The sequence below is a fragment of the Numenius arquata genome, chromosome 4 (assembly GCF_964106895.1).
Source record: "Numenius arquata chromosome 4, bNumArq3.hap1.1, whole genome shotgun sequence".
In the NCBI taxonomy this organism is placed as follows: domain Eukaryota; kingdom Metazoa; phylum Chordata; class Aves; order Charadriiformes; family Scolopacidae; genus Numenius; species Numenius arquata.
In genome coordinates, this window is record NC_133579.1 from 13717868 (window position 1) to 13739404 (window position 21537).

The following is a 21537-nucleotide window of genomic DNA, read 5'->3' on the forward strand; positions in this document are numbered from 1 at the left end:
CTCAGGTAAGGCATAGACCAATAGTGACAATGACCTTACTAGTGAACTAATGAACAAAAGATTACTAACTGTAACAGGATCTAAATAAACATCCAACTCCATGTCTCTTGGATGGATGATTTACAAAGTATTTCTCATCCTGCATATGACGTATTTTAAGTGACCAGTTAAAGAGCCTTTCTCATGTACCTTCATAAGTTCCTGGGCTGCCAGCTATTTGCATTGACAGCTCTTTTTAAAGTACTGTGCATTCTCTGTGGTGCTACAAAAGCAACATTACTGATAATAAAGACAAGATCCAACAGGGAAAACAGGAGAAAAAACAACAAATTTGATTCATAGGAGACTCAAAGCTGTGCTATTCAAATACCAGAAATTCACTTTCAGGAATTTTGGCAAGTTTTCATAACCAGTAAATTATTACTAGTTTTCCTTGGTATTCATTGTAACAACAGTAATAGTGGTGGATTCCTTCGTACATGTTTAATTTTAATATCCAAATCTGTGGGAATCCCTCTGGTATTTAACAAAACAAAATTAAACATCAATTACAAAGTCATAGAAGGAAATCTAAAAGCATCTTTATCCAAAAAAGTGGTTCACATTAATTTATTAACAAACAACACTTTCCAAGGCTTCAAACATTGTATGACTCCAAAATCATGAAGAATTATTTCATTTGTGCTCAGTTTGTAAATATGCTGCTATATGCACAAAAACTACTCCCACAATTTATCATCTTGCTTCCCCATTATTAGAGTTTGCCCCGTACCTTACTGCACATGAACTTAACTAAAAATGTTAGCGTGTCAAGTGGAAGAAGAAAATGAGAGCCTATTCTAGGAGTTGCAGAAAATTAAAGAAATGTAGGCAACAGAAAAGCATGTAAAGTTTCTCCCACTGAGAAGTGTGATGGGAATTTGGCAGGAGCCCCACAGTCGATCTCTCTCTTGCATACAATTCTCCCTTTCAATTTCTAATACACGCAGGCCAATAAGAAAGGTCAATCCCTTGTTCCTCTCAGTTGCCCACCTCTCTCAAGGTGGTATTTCCTCTCAGTTAAACATACATAATTCAACATAAAAACACTGATATGGAAACATTCTCCTTCTTAACAGGCAGATACTCAGAGGTTGAACATTTAGCCCTCACTGAAAGACTTTGACAGCATAACTTTGCTGCTAAGGGTCATGACATTTTTTCGTTGGGAGGCATAGACACAGTGTGACAAAAGCGTTCTTGACATCCATCCTTCACATCTGATTTTATGTACATCTTCCATAAACACATGAATTCTTATTTTGTCTCACAAGCATTTAAATTAATGAATTTTGCAATCACCAAACAGCTGAAGAGACATAGCTCTGGGCTACAATCCCACATGTCTAGATAAAACAGCTTTTAAGCATCTCTTCTCCAAAAGGAATCAAGTGGAAAAGGTCTGATTATTTTTTTCCTGAAGAAGAACATGGGCTCAAAAAGAAGCGACAAAGCCTAAGAATGCATCCATGGCCTTGAATCCAGGGGCTGCTCACCTGCATCAGGGCTCTGTGGTGCCAGCTGGAGCCTGAGCTTCTCCTCCAGTGGGAAAGGCATCAGGTCCTTCCTGGTGATCACCCCAACCACTTGGTTCTGCTGGTCAACGACGGTGAGGTGGCGCAGCCCCAGGGTGCGAAAGATGATATAGGTGCGTTGCAGCGAGAAATGAGCTTGGACTGACATTGCCGATTTATTTATGTATGGCTCCTGTAAGGGAAAGAGAGAAGACATAGGGAAAACACAAAAGCACGAGTGTATCCCTAGCCACAGGGATGGAAAGGAGAGGCAGAGGAAGGAGGCTAGGGAGAGAGAGGTAGGAGGCTTGAGGGATAGAAGCCAGTAGGAACATTAGTTATTCTCTCCCTCTTCCCCATCCCCAATTATACCTAAAACATCAGGAAATACCATAGTAAAAAACCACTTTCTTTTTTGATAAACCATCAGGTTCACTCTAAATAAGCTATTATGACTGGAATGCACCCAAATCTCACAGGCTAGAAAAGCAAAGTTAAGCCCCACCGATATGGTCTGAGTTTTTACTTGGAAATAGTTGGTGACCCCAATATTTATTAAGTCTTAAGATTTTTTTATAGCTGCTATCTCATTACACAGCCATTTATGACATCCTGTAATATTTTGCAGTAAATGCTTATAAAAGTCAATTCACATAGAAACATATTCTGCAAGGAAGAGGACAAAGAAAATCATATGGCTCTGAGAAGAAGAGGGCCTGCAAGTACTAAACTCTGCTCACTTAAAACTATGAGTGCTGTAACTGTTTCTGGATAGGAACAGAGCTAAAGACTGTTTTATTGTTAACCAAGCTGGCCTTTATAGCTTATATAGGTGTTCACTAAGTATTTATTTTTCACACACTTCTACACTATCTTTCTTATGACTTGGCCAGTTCTGTCAAAGGAGGTGTGTTACGCTTTCCAAGTGTATGTTTCCCCAGACAAAATCACAGAATCACAGAATTGTCTAGGTTGGAAGGGACCTTTAAGATCATCTAGTCCAACCATCAACCTAACTCTGACAAAAACAAAAAAACACGTCACTAAACCATGTCACTAAGCACTATGTCAACCCATCCTTTGAATACCTCCAGGGATGGTGCCTCAACCACTTCCCTGGGCAGCCCATTCCAATGCTTAATAACCTTCCAGTGTAAAAATTTTTCCTAATATCCAGTCTGAACCTCCCCTGGTGCAACTTGAGGCCATTTCCTCTTGTCCTACAGGACAGAGGAAAAATGAAAAAAAGACATGATAAAATAATACAAATAAATGCACAGTATAAAGCAACAAGTCTCTCCTCCCTCTTTCATTTACAGGACTGACAAGACATTCAAAGACATAAGGAGGAAAAAAATAAAGGTAGAAAGGTTTCCAGCAGAAGTAGGGAGGTGATTGTGCCCCTGTACTCAGCACTGGTGAGGCCACACCTCGAGTATTGTGTCCAGTTTTGGGCACCTCAATACAAGAGAGATATCGAGGTGCTGGAGCGAGTGCAGAGGAGGGCAACGAAGCTGGTGAAGGGCCTGGAAAACAAATCATATGAAGAGCGGTTGAAGGAGCTGGGACTGTTTAGTATGAGGAAGAGGAGGCTGAGGGGAGACCTCATCACTCTCTACAACTACTTGAAAGGACACTGTAGAGAGGTTGGTGCTGGTCTCTTCGCACGGGTAATTAATGACAGAACGAGAGGGAATGGCTTCAAGCTCCAACAGGGTAGGTTTAGACTGAACATTAGGAAAGAATTTTTCACAGAAAGAGTGGTCAGGCATTGGAATAGGCTGCCCAGGGAGGTGGTTGAGTCACCATCCCTGGATGTGTTTAAGAGCCGTTTAGATGTGGTGTTGGGGGATATGATATAGGGAAGAACTTTGTAGTGTAGGGTAGATGGTTGGACTCGATGATCCCAAGGGTCTCTTCCAACCTGGATGATTCTATGATTCTATTCCTCTTTCTGTACCACATATAATTTTGCTGTGGAACAGGAAAACATTAAACCCAAGAACTTCACAATGGATATTTCTGTGGATATCAGAAACAAGCTTTCATGAGTGATAATAATGAGTTGTAGGAAGAAATACTAAACTTTGTGCTTCACATATCACGTCAGGTACTAAAAAGTTAGGTATCAATGTGAAACCTAATTGAGTGCAATAGGTTTCCCGTAACAAAAAAGTTGTGTGGCCCAATGGTGCAAGCACCAGACTGGGTCTCAGCTGAGCTGGCTTCTACTCCCATGTATGACCTCCTCTTGAACTTTGGAATGCCATGCATCCTCTCTCCACCTCAGTTCCTCCCATCTATTAAAAGGAAACTCTTAAACCAAACTAGATAACGGGATATTAGGAGCACTGTGGGTTTTTTAAACTTTTTATTCTTTCTAGCTATTCTCAAAGCAAGGAATTCAGACTAGGTGGATCTCAAACTTAGTCCTGTTTTCTTTACACATGAGTAAACAGGAGCAGATTTTATATCTTTTTAAATAAAACCCATCTGAATTAGGCTCTCTGGTTTGGATTTCCCCATGTCCCCCCAACTCAGGTTCAATGCTGTAGACTGGAAATTCACCAAGGCAGAAAGTACATTTATTTTGTTTATAACGTATTTATTTTAGGCCTTATTCAGTATACCAAACACATTATTGCTTTTGGACCCAGTATTTTAGTACAGTATTTAGGAAATAAATGTGGCAATGTCATAGCAGGGATTAAAAAAAAAAAAAAAAGAAGGAAAGGGGAAAGAAATATAGCTTTATTTATAAGTTGATGTATAGGCACTGTACCGTAATGGAGCCTAAAATCTCAAAAGTGTTGCTTTATATTTGCTTTATAGGACTATAAGAGCCAAATAATGACATTTAAATGATCTATTCCATTAACATTGTATCATTTTGTCAATCTGGAATGTATTTTAATCAAAAGTCCCCTTGAAATGGTCTCCTTTGTTGTATTTTCTTTTTGGCTCATTTTATCAACATCTGTTATGTTTATACAATATGAATTAAAACTTCGGAATGCTGTTTGTACTCAGCTACTTTTGTTGAGAATGTAACGTCCCAGGATTGGCAGTGTTTATGTAAATCAGTGCGGCTGACACAGCCATCATAAACAAATGAGAAAATATAACAAACACATTGTTCATGGAGGAAATGTTTGTTTTTAGAGTTGGCTTCAGTCTTACCAGATTGATGAAGAGTTGCTGATACTGGGGATCTGTAGCGTAGCGATTCAGCAGCATGGCTAGGCGCGACAGATTGGGCAGCTTCTCCACTGTTATCTGGAATAAGCAAGAATCCATTTCTCCTTCCTTCTGCGCTGCACGTTAGAACCCACGGTTCAAAAGCTTTCCAGTTTGACTCTTAAGTTTTCTAGCAGAGCTACACTGGCAGAGCTTGTCCAAACTTTACAAATTATTTTGCCAGTAAGGCTTAAATTAGCTATTTAAAATAAAACATTCTTTACTTCCAAAAGGATTTTTTTCCTTTAGTGTAACAGTATCTCCATGAAGACAATGTAAGTTAGATTGGCTTAGGAGTGAGGTTTTTCACGCTGTGAAAATTCACACACTAAGTGGTAATTACATGATAGCGTAGCGCAGAAAAATGCAACAAAACTGGCAGCTGAGCTTCAGCCCTCTTCCATGAGTACCTGTTTGTATCCTGGCACCTCATCCCATATGTAATTGTCCTGCTCCTTCCCAACATTGTTTTGCCAGCCAGATGTCCATGTGCAGACCAAGCTTCATTAATATACATTGACTTTCCAGTTGTGAATCTATAAATTGCTCAAACCTCCATTGCTAGTCTTGCCTTGGTAACACATGATTTTCTTCTACCACACTTAATGTTTACTATTCCTAAAAATCCTTTAGTTATCTATCAAAGGCAAGAATGCTACATGCTTTTCAAGTTTGAAAGCTTTTATAAGCACTCGTCAGTCAGAGAGGTGCTATCCCCATACAGAATTAAATATTATAATAATTCTCCTATCCAAGGAGAAGTTGAGAGAGAGAAGACTGGAACAGCCTATCAAAGCAAGGAAATTCTTTGCCAGGACTCTTGCACAACTTTCCGACTCTGCTGTCCCTGGAAGGTCTCGGGTCATCCTTTAATTTAAATCATACCTGACCACTTGTTTATCTCAACCGCATATATTAGGTCCCTTCCAACCTAGACAATTCTATACTTCTATGATTATATCATCTCTTTGTTCATGGAGAGCTCATCCTAAACCACCGAATACAGATGCTGATTAAACAAAGACAGAACTGAAAGAGAAGAGGTTACCTTCTCATAGGAGAGAGGATGAGAAGAGGAAAAAGTATCATCATTTGTCTCTGGTTCAAAGATGTGCTCATTCTCCAGCAGCATGCACAGCTCTAACCTAAGGTTAAAAAAGAAATAAGACGCAAAAGAGGGAGAGAAGAGGACTACATTCATTATAAGGGCCAAATTTTAAAAAGCAATCACACAATGCTTTACCATCAGATATATGATGGGCAGAGTATTAATGGGCTGACCACATATTTCTCCTTCCTATATTTCCACCAGCAATAGCAGCATCACACAGGTGTTTTCTGGTTTAGGTTTGGCTAATTAGATCATAGGATATCCTACATGTTCTTCTTGACCTGCATCAACCTGCTTGGCAGGAACAGCTCATTCACTGTCTAGTTTGCACCCAACAAGACAATACAACTAATAAGCAAATACAATTATCTGAATATAAGTAGATAGACTGTTGCTTCTTCCCACATCTTTCTTAAGTAACATTTACATTCAAACACAAGATCTGCCAAAAATCCATGTCATATTTTAAATCATCAGTGAAACCTTCTGTCACAGTACTGCACTCTAGAGCTCATTAAGGCATTTAATATTCTTGCTTAGTCATGTGAAAATGGATATCTTTATTGATTATTACATCATTTCAAAACTTCCCTTTCTTCTCCCCTTCTGCACCACACATAAAAAGCCTTGACAAGCAATATGTTACAAATTATCATTTATATCTTAGTGTTTCATTGCTTACACGCACACACACTCCATCTACACTATCCGCTTCCAGTCTTTTAACTTGTATTTAGATAACAAACACCTTGGGGACCACCACAAAGCTTTTTGTTTTGCAACATACTTAGTATCATGTTAGCCCTGGTGTGCAATTACAACTAGGAGCTACTACAGTAGTACAAAGATGTGCAACACGCTGCTAAACGATGCGCTTGAGGGACCCAGAGAAGAGCAGACACACAACCTTCATGAGGGCATCAGAGAAATACTAACGAGGCACAAAGTGGCTTTTGTGACTGGAACACCAAGCTTAAGCTGGGAATATTTCAAATAAATATGTCCGTATTAAAAAATATTGATTTGTTCAAACCAAAACTTGTTATAGGAATTTACTAGTTTTAACATAATGTCTCCTGGGAAAGATTAGTCTGCTTCACAGTGGGATTAGCGCTCCGCAGCAGAGGACTTACACTACGACGACGTGCCTGCCAGCTCCAAAAGCTGGTGGTTACTGCCCCTCCCTAGGGACAGGATATGGAAGAACTGGGTTCAAGCCCTTTCTCCACACTCTCCTTCATAACGAGCACATTAGTGGCTATGCATGGCATGTCTTAATTTCTCCTGTTGGAGGGGTTCCATGCTGAATAAACAAGGATCTGTACAACCAGGTCCCCCCGTTCCCGCTGGCTGCCCTGACCAGCAGGCTATTTGCCGTTCTATTATTTTCTTTCCAAACAGTCTCCCCTTCACCATTCTGTACTCCTTTGTCCTGCATTTCATGAAGCTGGATCAAAACTATAAAGACTGCAAAAAAAAAAAAGTAAACTTATTATGAAATGCCATTGAGCTCTCAGCCATGAAGATGTAACATTACTCTAGTTTTCAATATGATGTATTACAATGTCTGGAGTTTCACACATTTCAGGTCTTTAATATAGTCCACCTTTTCTCCAACTTAAAGACAAGATACTTTAGGAGCACCTACCTCCGCATTTTAGCTCAGATCTGGAACAAACTTTTGAAGGAAACTATCCCATCACCTCTACCTCCCATGAGTTGGTTAGCATTGCAGAGCAGTCCCCTTTCTCCTGAAACAGTCAGCTCTTTCACTCTGTAGATCCAGTCTTGAAATCTGTATTTTGTTAATGTGGACACAGCCTTGATCTCTCATCTAAGATTCTCAATGGGATTTGTAAGTAAGTATGCCTGTGACTGGGATATAGGTATCATCCTTTTACAGATGAAGACCTGAGAGTGAAAAGAACTTGTGGGAAAAAAAAAAAAAAACAGTTATAAAGAAAATCACTGGCACAGCTGGGAATAGTAGGAGCCTGTCATCTTCTCCTACCTTTAAAGCACATCCCATTCACAGGATAAACAAGGACTTCAGTATCCTTCATAAATACTGAAACTTTATTTCTCTCCATTTAATATCTGACTGGCTTTGGTTTTCATAAAATCTCTTTTGGATTACTAAGGAGAGTGCAACGCTGCAGCAGAACTAACTGCTGAGAAAACTCCACTGAGGAAGTACTTTGCCCCAGGTTCACATCTCCCTTCCTGGGAAAGTGAGCTTGCCCTCAGCCTCTTGCCATGTGCATGCCAGCATATGGACATGTCACATAGACAATTAATGGACTTGGGTTTGAGGACAATCGTGAGAACACACTAAAAAGAACAGCATAGGCATGCTACAACAGGCAGGATCTATTCCCCTCAGGCTACATTTGGGGGAAGAAAGGAGGGAAAACACAATATACTCATAACATATTCACTACAGCAGAGGACACGGAGAAGAAATTCATCCAGTCATGCCCTGTGAATTATATTTGATGCATTACACACTTTGTTCTGCAGGGCGCTGTAAAGGTTCACATTTTATGGTCTTTCACAAACAGGTCTGTAACCGTTCTATGTGAGATATAAATACACAGATCTAAATTCTGCTCCGAGATCATCACACACAACTCCAAGAAATCAATTTCAAGGATGATCACTGGGCCAGGAATACTCTCAAGACTTTAGTCCTAACGTGAATATATAGACATGAAGTGCAAAAGTTATGATCCACCCTGATCCTTTGCCAGACTCTGTACGTTCAGATCCAAAACACCGTTCAGGCCTGTCTGTAGTCCAGACTTCACTATTTTCCACTTGAACATCATGGCCTAGAATTAAAAAAACAGCAACATTGACCATGAGCTGACAGAGCAGAAACATTTGCTCATCACCAGTGGTTTGTTGGCCAGTTTTGGCAGCTTGGAGTTTGCTCGGCACCACTCTTAACTAAACCCAGCAGGGAGTCACTTAATGGGGCTTTGGGAAGTGTGAGAGAAATTTGGCTAGTCAAAAAAAAAGCACATGCAAACACAATGAACATTTCTGATAAGAATCCAAGCCTATTAAAAACTGCCGTATTCAGGAGAAAAATGAACATACATTATTTCACTTGGACTTCCAGAAGTCATGCTTCAGAGGTATAACAACACCACTCTTTGATGTTACATACAACATCCTTCCTATCACATCATCAAGCCTTAGAAAGCAGACCAAACATGTTTCTTGCACTATTTTGTGAGGTTTAACAGGAAGTGCTAGGATTCAGACTTGGACTCTGCAATTGTTCGTTTACTCTTTATTTATTTAAGAAGGAAGAAAACCCTTAAGTAGGGAATCTCATTTCAAAGATACCCTGGCAAGGCATTGCAGTAGTTTCATATGCTCTATCTGTTATAAAACATGCATCGTGAAGATACACCTAATTAAGATAACACATTATTATCCCCAATATCCACATGTCAGATTTGGCATGGAAGTCAGGAATGAAAAGTATCTGACAGCTGATTGTGTCACTTGTCTTGTCAAGATGGCCAATTATCTGAGGAAACTACAAATTCTAAATACCGGGGGAGTGACATGAAAGGAACTGCAGCTCCAAAGTAGCTGCAAATGAACAGAAGGAAGATTAAAAGGTGATGTCACTAGCAAAAGCATTGAGGGCAGGACTCTTTCCAAATTGGATGGATAAAATAGCTACACAGTGGGCTAGGGGGAGGAGAGAGGATTAGAGAACCTGAAGCATCATTTTTAGCTTGCTTCAGAAAGCGTTAGCCTTATTTCTCCTGCATTAATCCACCAAGGGTACCTGCATTCTTTTTAATCTTCAGCTGATTATATCTGATGTTTTGGCCAATATCCAACTCAGCGAGGACCAGTGATTACTGTATTCTGAGCAGAATAAAACAAATGTCCCTTCCATACATTAAAAATCTACTGTCTCAGGGTTTCTCTCAGACATGTTTAAAAGCCAGTGACATCAATTATTAAATTTTGATTGATGTCAGTCAGTTTGAAAAATTGATAACATAAGAACAGTAACAGGAACAATAAATTGCAAATGAAAATAACCAAATATAGTACCCTGAAACCCTTTGTGGTCCTTCCTCATCATGATACCTGGCTGGCGTGAATTATTTTACAATATCAACAAGGTTTTGAAAACTTGCCTCAGGTAAGACATAGTGTCTTGCACCTTCAACTTTCACAGCGGTTGAAATGTCTAGCGGATTTTGCAGGGATTGATCATTGCTCTGCTCTCAGCAGAAGTTCTAACAGAAATATGCAATGCTTCCAAACGGGCACAATGAGAGAAACTTTTTACTGTAAAATGGAAATTCTATTTAAGAATAGTTGTTACTTTATGCTCGTGGTAAGATAACTGTTAGTATACTAAATGCATTTTCCTTGACTTCAAATAGCATTGTGCCTTTTTTTTAACTGGTAAAAAGGAGTATTCTGCATATGGTGACCTAGACAGTAGATAAGGACCAGATCATCACATACCGGGAACTGTTTTAAAGTCCACCAAATCTTAGTCTTTCACAGCAAAATCTCAGGGTTACGGGGTTGTTTCAGGTTAGGCAGCCTAAATCATTACTGTTTACTTAATGTTTTTTTCTTCAAACCAAGAAGAAGCTTTGCAGGAATTTTTGGCATTTTACCTACAATATGATAAAAAGGTCATTATCAAGTACTGGACTGAGGTTTTCCAGAACAAAGATCAAATCCCGTCCACACCACAGCCTTTCAAAGGATGCTGAATAAATGTTTAATCTCTGTACCTCAGTTTTCAGATCTACAAAACAGGGATTTCTTTCACCTCAGAGCTGTGTTTTGAGGTTAATATTCATTACTTGAGTTGCCAGAGGTCTGGTTTTTATGGGCACCATCATCAGGGTGAATAAGCAGACATTAAGTCCACAGCCTCAACATGAAAATACAAAGGCAACTGTAAATAAATTTTAAATGCAAACTTAGCCTTTCAAACCTAAACGAAGGCTAGATTTTAGAAAAGGATGAAGACTTAAGATCAGATTTGTATTTCCCTACAAGCTGGCTTGTTACCAGGCAGATTTCCAATTTCAGAGGAACCTACCACACATTTAAATGACAGGACAAGTATATGATCAGTCTTTCCATTCACACACCAGTTTTCCCCATGCCTATATTTGATTTCGACATTTAACAACACTCTGCACTTGCCTAAAAGCCACCCACATGCTGCAGCGAGGCTGCATACGTTTTCAATTTAGCTTTTTGAGTTAGCACACAGCCTCTGCAGCACTCCAGCTTTCCCTCCAAAGGACTTTGTCACAAAGTCCTACAGCACCTGCACAACTATTTGTACGGCCAAGCAGGCCTACTGATTTTAAAAGTATCACATAATGTTCTGTGGAAGAAAAGTTTCGCACTTTGGTTACAAAATAAAACCACTGCCACAGACTCTATAAACCTTCTTCCATCTGTGTTATTCATGAGCTGCAATGCCCCAGGACCCTGACAATACATGGGAGGATCATAACGTCAAAGGCTTTTGTTGCAAGCGCTGGATTCCATTTATTTTAATAGGCAAGATTACTGCATAGTGTATCACTGAAATTAACTGGATCAGCTTTTCAAAAGCAGAAGTCCGGACAGTAAAAACAAACAATGTGCTGACAGGCTCTACCCTCTCACATGAAAACCAAGTAATCAGAAAAGCACTTTGATATTGCCGTCAGCTCCCTAGTCTGCACACCTAAAAATAGTGTTCAAGTCGGTAACGTGCTCCCCCTCCCCTTTCTTCTCTTCTTTGCTGGCTGAGTTTAGATGCAGCCTTCAAACCACTGCCAACGGCGTTTCTAGCTTTGATCAGGCCTGGTAGAATCACCAGTGCTCAGAACTTACAGCAAAGCCACAGGGAGGAGGCAGGCGGAAAGCTGTCCGTGATCCACTAGTAAGAAACAAAACCTCGTTTTTATCTCCATTTATTGCATGAACTTTGCAGACTCCTGTGTTTGATTGAGTAACTTTGCATTCCTGTGATCTAAACTTAGCAACCTCTCCACAACAGTGCCAGAAGGAAAAGGCTCTCCAAGAAGCTTTCAAATCTGTATCAGTTATTTCAAGAGTGCCAGCAGCAAAGGCTGTCGCAATATTAAGGTAGATATCGCTAAACTCAGTGATTAATTTATGAATTAAATGTTTCGGGTCTCAATTTGTCTTTAACTTTCCATTTGTCCCTAAGCTGTTGCACCGCATTGCTTACTGAAGGCAGGTACTTCTCCACTTGCTAAGGAAAATAAAAGTATTGCCTTGATTAAACAAGCGTGTGCGGACTCTGCACACATGCGCATGCACACGCCTTGGGAGTAGCGTTTCATTAGTCTCAACTGGGAGGGCAGATTAAAGAAAAACGCCAGAGACCATACCTACAGCCTGACATCTCTGCGATATGTTGCAATGCTGGTTCTCCTTTCCCACGGCACGTATCGATATGCTGTGCTCGGTTTTACTGAAGCGCTTGGCAGAAAGCATTCCTGACTCACAAGGGTTTCTGTTCACTGGACTGACCAGGGGCGAGTCATACCTAATAAACTGCCATAAAATACACATACACACGCCACTTTGGATCAATGATTTCTCCGCTAAAGGATGTTACTGTGTAATACAGCTTTAAGTTTTCAACTTTGTCATATTTTCTAAACTCTGATCTCTTCAATTTACTTTCAGTTATGTGACATTCCCCTTTAGCGGAGTGAAAGCATGCATTAGCTAAACAATGTGGTTTGGATTTGGTGTTCCCATGCATCATCGTGAAAATGTTTGTCTCAGCAATAGTGTCATTATTGTTACTGGGAACAGCTGCTCTGCCATGTCATCTGATTGTGGAAAGCAGAGTATCTCCCTTCCCATACCAGTTTACAAGCAGGGCGGTTAAGGCAGGACCGTGGAGTCGGAGGTTTGTGAGTACACGCCGTTCTGTACCTGCCTTCCCCCTGCCACGGAGGAAGCAGAAAGCGCGGCCCGGCAGGAGCAGCAGCAAAGTCAGTCTTGCCAAGAGAAATGTAGTTTGGCTCCCTCCACCGGCAGTTCTTCTGACTCCGGCCCGGGGACTAACCTGAGGCAGAAATCCTCCTCTCAGGTGCAGCTCTCCGGCAGTTCGGCTCCATTAGTCATGGACGTCCTTAGGACGAGAATTAGAGTGGGGAGGTCGCCGCTGATCAAGTGGCTGCTGAATATCTCCCCTGAGTTTCTGAAGTGGAAAGATGGAACCCCCGGCATTCTCGTCACCGCTCCCAGCCCCACCGAAGTAAGTTTCCACATCCAGCGATGGAGTCCCATGGGGTTCGCCGGGAGAGTAGCAGTGGCGATGCCGTGCTCTGCTGGCCCCTGCAGCTTGGCTCCCGCCAGCCCCACGTTGTCAAGGAAAGCTCATAAAACCCAGAGCTATTTGTGTGATTGCCCAGAGGAGCAGGCTCTAACTCACCTTTCAGAACAACACCTTCAGAAGTAATTAAGCTTTGTTTTAAAAGGGATAAAGTCTGTTTTCCAGAATATTAGACCTTCTGAAGTGTCTTCAGATGGGAAGCCATGCTTTTAGTCACTAGGCGTTTCTGAAAGTCCAAGCTTTGGTAACTTTTCAACTACACAAAGTCCACAGCTTTTGAATATATTTCTTTTCTGGTTTAGGGCACAAACTTCCATGTTTTGAAAGGATCTTAGATTCCCAACTTTTTTCCGGAAACAGGAATTAGGCACTCTGAACACTTCAGGCACTCTGAACACTCCACCAGCAACAAGGCTGGTGAGGGGTCTGGAGCACAGGTCTTATGAGGAGAGGCTGAGGGAACTAGGGTTATTCAGCCTGGAGAAAAGGAGGCTGAGAGGAGACCTTATTGCTCTCTAGAACTACCTGAAAGGAGGGTGTAGAGAGGTGGAGGTCGGTCTCTTCTCCCAAGTCACGGGCGACAGGACTAGAGGAAACGGCCTCAAGTTGCGCCAGGGGAGGTTCAGGCTGGATATTAGGAAAAATTTTTTCACTGAAAGGGTTGTCAGACATTGGAATGGGCTGCCCAGGGAGGTGGTTGAGGCACCATCCCTGGAAGTGTTCAAAAGACAGGTTGACGTGGTGCTGGGAGACATGGTTTAGTGATGGTGTTGCATTTTGTTGTTTTGTGGGTGTCTATTTTTGTCAGTTAGGTTGATGGTTGGACAAGATGATCTTGAAGGTCCCTTCCAACCTAGAAGATTCTGTTATTCACTTGTATCATACAAACTTAGTTTGAGTAAGGCTCAAACATAGTCATTACACTCCCATATAGCATATCAAAATGTGCAATAAAACAGTTCAAACAAACATGGTAAACTACAGGGATTTTTGACAACTTTACCGACAATATTTTTGTTGAAATTTCTTTTTGGCCCAAAAATAAGAATTTCCATCAACCACAAATGCTGACGTTTCAGTAAACTTGATGGGTGGGAAGAAATGGGGTTTCCTAGGTGAAAAAACACACACAAAAATGCAGGCACAATTCCAGAAATGTCACATCCTGTACAGAAGTAGCAGAAAACCAAGTTTTACCCATTTCTGCTTAGACAGATATATTCTCTACAGTCTGCTTACAGTCTGAGATATTGTGGTTTCTGCATAATTACTTTCTCCCAATCAAATTAAATCAAGGAAAAAAAAATTTACTTCAGCTAAAAGACAGACAAACAAAATGCAAAGTAATGGCTAACAGCTGGGTAGGTGAGAGTGCAAAGGCAAAAACAGGCAATCAAGCCTTCAGCCTTACGACAGGAGAGCTATGTAGGGTTCAGATCTGACAGGTTCAGACATCAACAAAATGGGATATTTGTTATGGTAAAATTCCCAAACAGGCTACTCAGTCGTATTTGTCAACCCAGTAGTTTCTCCAGGAAAACTGTCTCATAGCTGTGTTGAAGGCAGAAATGAAGATTGCCGGGCAGCGCTCCAGCTTCTGCCTCTCTGCACCACTTCTGCTCAAAGGAAATGGAGGGGACAGATCCCGGCCTAACAAGACACCAGCATCCACCTGCTTTTCCTCAGTGAGTACCGGGAGGATTTAACTGCAGTACGGAAACTCTGCTCCTTCATTTTCCTTGGCAAAAGTGAAGTAAAGGCAAGAAAAGCCACCAACATCAGAACAGTCCCTGGGAGGAACATGGGTATTCATCAGTCACAAATATGCAGGAAACCTACCTATAATAAGGGATAAACAGCGTCTCAGAAAAAGAAGCATCTAGGTAGAGAGCACGTTGTCGTCCATTCTGGTGGACGAAATCAGAGAGTACATGCGTGTCGCACACGCGCGTGGAGGGAAGCGATCACACATGGGAGGATGCACAGCGTGGCAGCAAAGACGTCACTGATGACCATGAGGTATCATCCTCCTCCATGTCACATCCCGGCCATGTCCACAGCCAGGGAAAAGAAATGTGTTACCTACAGCTTTCCTCCTCAAATTCTCCATGTCTTCTGTTTATGCTGTGGTTTACATTATAAAGTAACCTCTGGCAAAGAAGATGGAGCAGCAAAACACAAGTGATGATGTGTCTAATCTCTTCATCATGTCAAAGAACCACTTCATTGCCCCACAATGGCCCTACACCAGTACATTGTAACATATGTAGAAGTGAAAAAAAGAGCTCTTTTTTCAGTTTTGGTCTCACAGAAATTGGGCAGGAGCATAACTCTATCTTTTCCCACTGGAGAAGGATCTGGAGCCACAGACTAGAGCAGCCAAGGCAAGAGAGAGCCAGGGGACCTCCCAACAACTCCTCAATATGCATTTACAGCCTCACGCAGTGTCTCTGGCAGAAACTTCCTGGGAAGGCAGGCAGTGGTCCTATCCTCAGGTCTCTCTGAAGAATGAATTCCACCTAGCCAGGAGGGCATGCCATTTAGGGCATGACATTTATAGCTCTCAGCAGACTCTGGGCTAACACATAAATAACAGCCCAGCTCCCTTCCTGCAGCCCCTGGGGGCAGAGAGGGGAGGCATTTCAGCTGGAGCGCAGAAGAATAGCTTGTTTTATTCTGATGTGCAAGTATCATCATTACTGTGGGAGAAATGAAGTCAGTCCCTCAACCCTCTGCATTGCACACAGTAAGTCGATGATCCCCTTCAATGCCGTGCATCGAGTTCACTGGCCACTCGTTCCTCAAGCCGAATTCTGCAAGGGTTTCCCAGGCATGCACAGAGCGCTGCCTATGGCAAAGTGTCAAAAGTATTACTCTAAGGAGATCTTTGTTTTGGAAACTTGCTTCTCAGCTACAGTTTGCTTCCTCTTTAACAATTTTAAAGCCAAGGAGTTTACTTTAGTAGTTGCTTTTGTTTTAGTCTCTACTGCTTACTCAACCGGGGAAGATAACAGCTCCAGATTTAGGTCACCCATGTAAAAAAAAGTGTTTGGCGATCTTATCTCGATCCCCAGTGGGTAACCATCCAGATCACAAAAATTAGGAGAGAAATCTGGCCCCATTAAGCAGATCTGGAAGATTTTGGAGTTTAGTATTTTCAGTTTGGGCGTTTTTTTAAACAAAATTGGAATATCTGGGTGTTTGCTACAGGCCAGCACTGAGGTGCATTTGTAGGCCCATGCAAGTCCCAGCCAGCATTGGTTGGCCACAGTCCTTGCTCTTGTAAAAGCTAACATTGACCTTTTCTCTTCAAAGGGCCAGAATCATTCGTATGTATTACAAAACATAAAAACCTTGTGTCCTTGTACAGCAACTGTCATCACCACAGTTTCCAAGTGTGGGCAGGTACTGAATAACATTCAGTCCAAATTTACAGTGTTTCATCCATGCTTATTTCATGAGAAGAAATGGTACAGAAACACGTATAAATGAGAAACATTATTAAAAAAGTATGAGCTGCTGCCGCCTTCACACAAGCTTAGTAGACAGTTTGCTTCTTTCCTTTCCTTAGCTTGTTTTCCCCCTTTTTTAAACATTTTTGTACTAAGAAAAAAAATAATAATCAAGAACGAATAATAATGCCCAAGGCAACTCTCAAGAAAAACATCATGGCAATTATTCTTGCATCTTCCCCAATCCATCTTTTTTTAAAACATGCCAGGCATGCTACATTTCCTCCACTTTAACATTGTTGATGTATAAGACGGAAAAGCAACTTATCATTTTTCTGCCTGTGGCCATGTCACCTCCACGTGGGATTACATTAGAACTCATAGGGTTCTCATAGGGAACTCATAAGAGGCTGAACAGCACCCTTCTCCTTTAAGGAGTTCACAGCATCTCTCATCCTGGTCTTAACAGTTACATGCTGCAAGAGCTGTAATTTTATGAGTGAGACGGAAAACCTGAATTCGAACTACTTATGGTTATGAATACACTAATTCCATGACACATCACATTTTTGGAGGCTTGTTTCAGAGGATGGCTGCAGAGCATTCCTTTCCTGCTGTTGGTGAGAAAAGCTGAACGGCGAAGTCACCTGTGGTCCCCGCTGGGGACAAGGCACACAGAACTCGTCTGGCAAGCACTCAGGCTGCTGGGCACACGCTGGGGCAAGAAGAGTTGTTGTCAGAGCACCCCAGAACGCAATGCTTCCTCCCAGACAGTCTCTCTGTATGGCTTTTGCTGGAGTGAGCAACCGACTGGCCAAAAAGAGCAATTTTCTGCTGCTTTGTAAACCATTTAAAACATTATCTTGCTTTTACTCAAAACAGTCTCACAGCAGCTCATTTATGCTGTAAGTGACAGGGAAACAAACTTTTTCATTCATCCCTATTAAGGCTCTAACAGAAAGTATTGTAAAAGAGCTCTGGGGATTAAGCAAACCACAAACCTACCAGAATTGTCAGGAGCTTTTCTCTACAGGTGCCTCTTTTGGGGATGTGCTAATGATCAGCCTTCTGTCCCCGCTCTTTGCTTTGCTCTGCATTACAAAGCGCAACGATACTTGCATAAATTCAGCAGCCCGGGATGCTCAGTGCAAGGTGATTTGGTGAATTAATAAGGAAATTGAATTTAAAAGGATCTTTGACTGTATCAGTTGTTAGGGTGCTTTCTACTTTTATTGCCTTGGAGAGCTGAGAGCTAAAAGCACACTAGTTTATGCTATATAATATCTTCAGATTGGTGCACACTGCAGAATATCACTCAGAAATTTAGGTTTTAGTGCCTTAGCACACTTCTTATTAATAATGTTTATGATAGCATCACCGTGAGCGAACAAGTGTATGTGTCATATACAAATATATGATACTGCACTTATTGATGTCATTACTGCTGCAGGTCACTGTGACCCTAATGATTTCCATTGTATGATTCTCATTGCAAGCAGATATTTCTCTTCCTAAAAGGCTCATACAAACTGTTTCACTTGTCAATGAAGCAATTTCACAATTTTTATTAAACATTCACTCCCTTCCCGTCGTCATGCTCCAAAAGGGCAGCTGACCACATCGCTATGAGGTTAAGTTCTTGTGATCCAGCTGCCAGCGGTTTATCCTTAAAATTGGCTATAAAGCACACAAGTCCTAACCAAATTTCCACTGATGATGCACAGATAACATTTTTCCCCACCCCAGATCAACAGAAGAAAATACTTTTATCCTTGTTTGCTTACTGATATGTCCCAACTGCCATGCAGTTAAGGCATTAATCCACTAGTGGGTGAAAAAATTCTCTACAAGAAAAGATGTAAGAATACTACGGTCATTCAGGTCAAAAGACACCATGCAAATTATGAAAGATGATGATATTACAATATCAAGCTGGCCATGTGTTTGCATTACAGTTATTGGAAGCATAATTCATGGGTCCTTACTGAGTGAACTCCCGTGCAGTAGGAGTTGCATATGCATCTTCTCCTTTCTCTAGGATACTCAAGGTGGAAATTAAGTCACTGTCTCTCCCACTCATGACCCATGATTCAAAGGGCAGTCCTAAGATACCTTCCTGAAAGGATGAATTCACTCTTTCAGTCGTAGGAAATACAGTATCATAAATACTTCATTTATCAGGAGATTTTATATGCCTTTTGAGAGTCCTCCGTATGGCAAGGATTCCTTTAGCCTAATTCTTGTTTACTCTAGTATGCTACTTCCAGTGACTTTGTTGCTTATCTCGTCTGTGATATGATTTATGTTAACTCATTTCCTGTAAAAGCATACACTAATAAAATGAAAAAAAAATGGGAAGAAAGAGCGGGCCAGCTTTGAATTGGCATGGGACATTTCATGAGTAACTAGATTCAAATCCTTTTAAATTACTGTTCCACCGAATCTTTAAGGGTCTGAAGGGCAATTTTCCCTTTTTCTACAGTTCCCATAAGATCATTTCATTGGGGCTGTTTCAATAAAACCCTGATGCAATAGATAACGTTGTACTGGAAAAGACCTAAGTCCTTTCTTTAAAGGACACCTGCTGTTCATGCTAAAGAAAGTAGGAACAAGTTCCATATCCATTCCAAATAATCTTCACAAACAGATGCTTAAAGAAAAAAATAATCTGATAAACAGCCAGAAACATCACATGACATCAATTTGATAGCATTTTTACCTTTTAATAGTTCCCTGGAACACCTCTGCGTGGTCTGGCTTGGGCCTGCAAACCACTGGGAATCCGCCATGGCTTGTACTTGCAAGAAGCCGAGCCAAGGAGGCAATGTTTTCCTTCAGGTGAAGGACTCTGACGCCAGGCTCCATGACGTCGCTGGCAGAGAACAATTCCAGGTTCAACCTGAAAGACACAAAGCAGAGAGCCAAAGGATTATTTAGTAAACAGGAAATGAGGCGCACTGTACCACGTTAGCATTTGACGAGTTTATAATGTGTTAGTAAATTACTTCAAGATGGAAATCAATCTGCTTCACTTGCAAATGTAAAAAAAAAAAAAAAATGTAATTACCCAGTAAAACTGCTTATCAAGCATTGCCTTTCTTTGTGTGAGATACATGATAAATTCAACCATATGCATGACATGGTCATCTTAGGCAGGATATTGTAAGACTCATTTATCAATTTTCATGACTTTTCACATTAAAAAAAGATTTTTAATCTGAGCTGAAATCCTCTGGAATTCTGGCTGATATCAAATAGTTTAAAGTTAAGCACTTTGGAGAAATTCAGGCTTATGCTTATCATTGCAATAGGGGTTTTTTTGCAGCAGTAGCAGCTAGAAAGATAGCCTCTTCAAAGATAGCTTACAAATCATATACGTATTTCCAGTATTTTCTAACAGCTTTCAGGTTGTAGGCAAAGTTTCAGGAAATACAAACATACAAAATTTAAAAATGTGTGTACCCACTATTTCTGACAGTAGGGTGAAATGAAAAATATACTTTCTGCAAAATTCAGGAGTAACTTCTATGGAATTACAGTAGGCCAGATTCTTACAACTGAAGTAAATGAACTGCTCCAGGTTTAATCTTGTTTTATATCTTCTAGTTAAAAAAAGAGAAAAACATTCATTATTCCGACTATCATCTGGATACACCATAAGCCAGAATCTCCTGTTCAGACAGAGACTGACACAAACCACAGACAGAGACAACTGGAGCATAAATTTGCCCACATCCTGTTTTACCAATGTACCTTTCATCCCTGTGGTAAAACCAACTCTTTCCATATGCTGTTAATTACTGTCCTCCCTCCTGAGAGGGACACAAGGTTATTTTTTCAAGCCAGTTACTCCGATAGTTTGTGATGTGACCATCTGCCTAAGAGTAACTGAACTGAGATGACAACGCACTTCATACATGGCACCTACACAGCTGTGAAACAAGTCTCTTCTTCTTCTAAAATGGGATGGATTTAAATGAATCCTGAAAAAAAACAGTCTTATATGCGTCGAATCACGTCATACCCATCCCCAGTTATATGAAACAGACTGCAGGCAATGAATATTTGGAACACCATCTTATTACGGATCCACATTTCAAGGGACCAGAACACCCACTGATTTATGGAAAAATGCACCACTCTGAACCACATTTTGCTTCTTAGTTAAAATAAGCAGTAGTTTGTCTTGCAAATCAAAATGGCTGAGTGCAGAATTTACTATCAACTAGTGAAAACAAAACCTAAAAATCCCAGAGATGGATTTCTTCATTCTTAATCTCTCTGAGTGCTACCAGTTGATGCAGTACAAGTGACGGAACTCGGTGGGAACCACAGATGCTGCTCAGGATGAGTTGCTGTCAGAACTGTGCCGCTGTAGCTGTTTGTTGGGTAAAACACTCCCCCAGAGGAATTTTAGTTTTCCTAAATGAGTAGATTCCTGTTCATCCTCTGCCTCTTTTCCATCTCCATAGGCCAGATAAAAATCTGTATTTGCCTGCCTTAAGCTTTGTCTAGAAACATTGTACACTGCATTACTATTAAAAGTACTGTACCTAGCACAGTGGACACAATGTGAAAACATGATTAATGATAATGGCTACTTCCTGAATCACATGAAATATGTACGAACCTTGAACGATTTTTAAATAGGAGCAATGTGAATACAGTCACATTCCAGCAGTTTCTAGAGTGTATTTCTTATAGCAGCATGTAAGTTTTCCATCTTCACAACTTTACAGTTTTGCTCTGTTCACAGAAAGCAAACATTCCAAATTATTGCAGAAGTCCATGAAACATCCTTAGGTTTTGTCA

At 40.9% G+C, this 21537-nt stretch overlaps 1 protein-coding gene across 1 annotated transcript in view; it reads right to left on the reverse strand.

Annotated features, from left to right (window-relative positions):
* Positions 1–585: 585 nt before the first annotated feature.
* Positions 586–21537, reverse strand: part of LOC141464109 (chloride channel protein C-like) — an 81356-nt gene continuing 60404 nt past the window's right edge. The window contains exons 13-16 of the mRNA XM_074146849.1: positions 19445–19624; positions 5839–5935; positions 4734–4829; positions 586–1746 (exon numbers count right to left, since the gene is read on the reverse strand). Of these exons, the coding sequence (XP_074002950.1) occupies positions 1495–1746; positions 4734–4829; positions 5839–5935; positions 19445–19624 (625 nt within the window). The 3' untranslated portion in view covers positions 586–1494. The remainder of the gene's footprint in view (positions 1747–4733; positions 4830–5838; positions 5936–19444; positions 19625–21537) is intronic.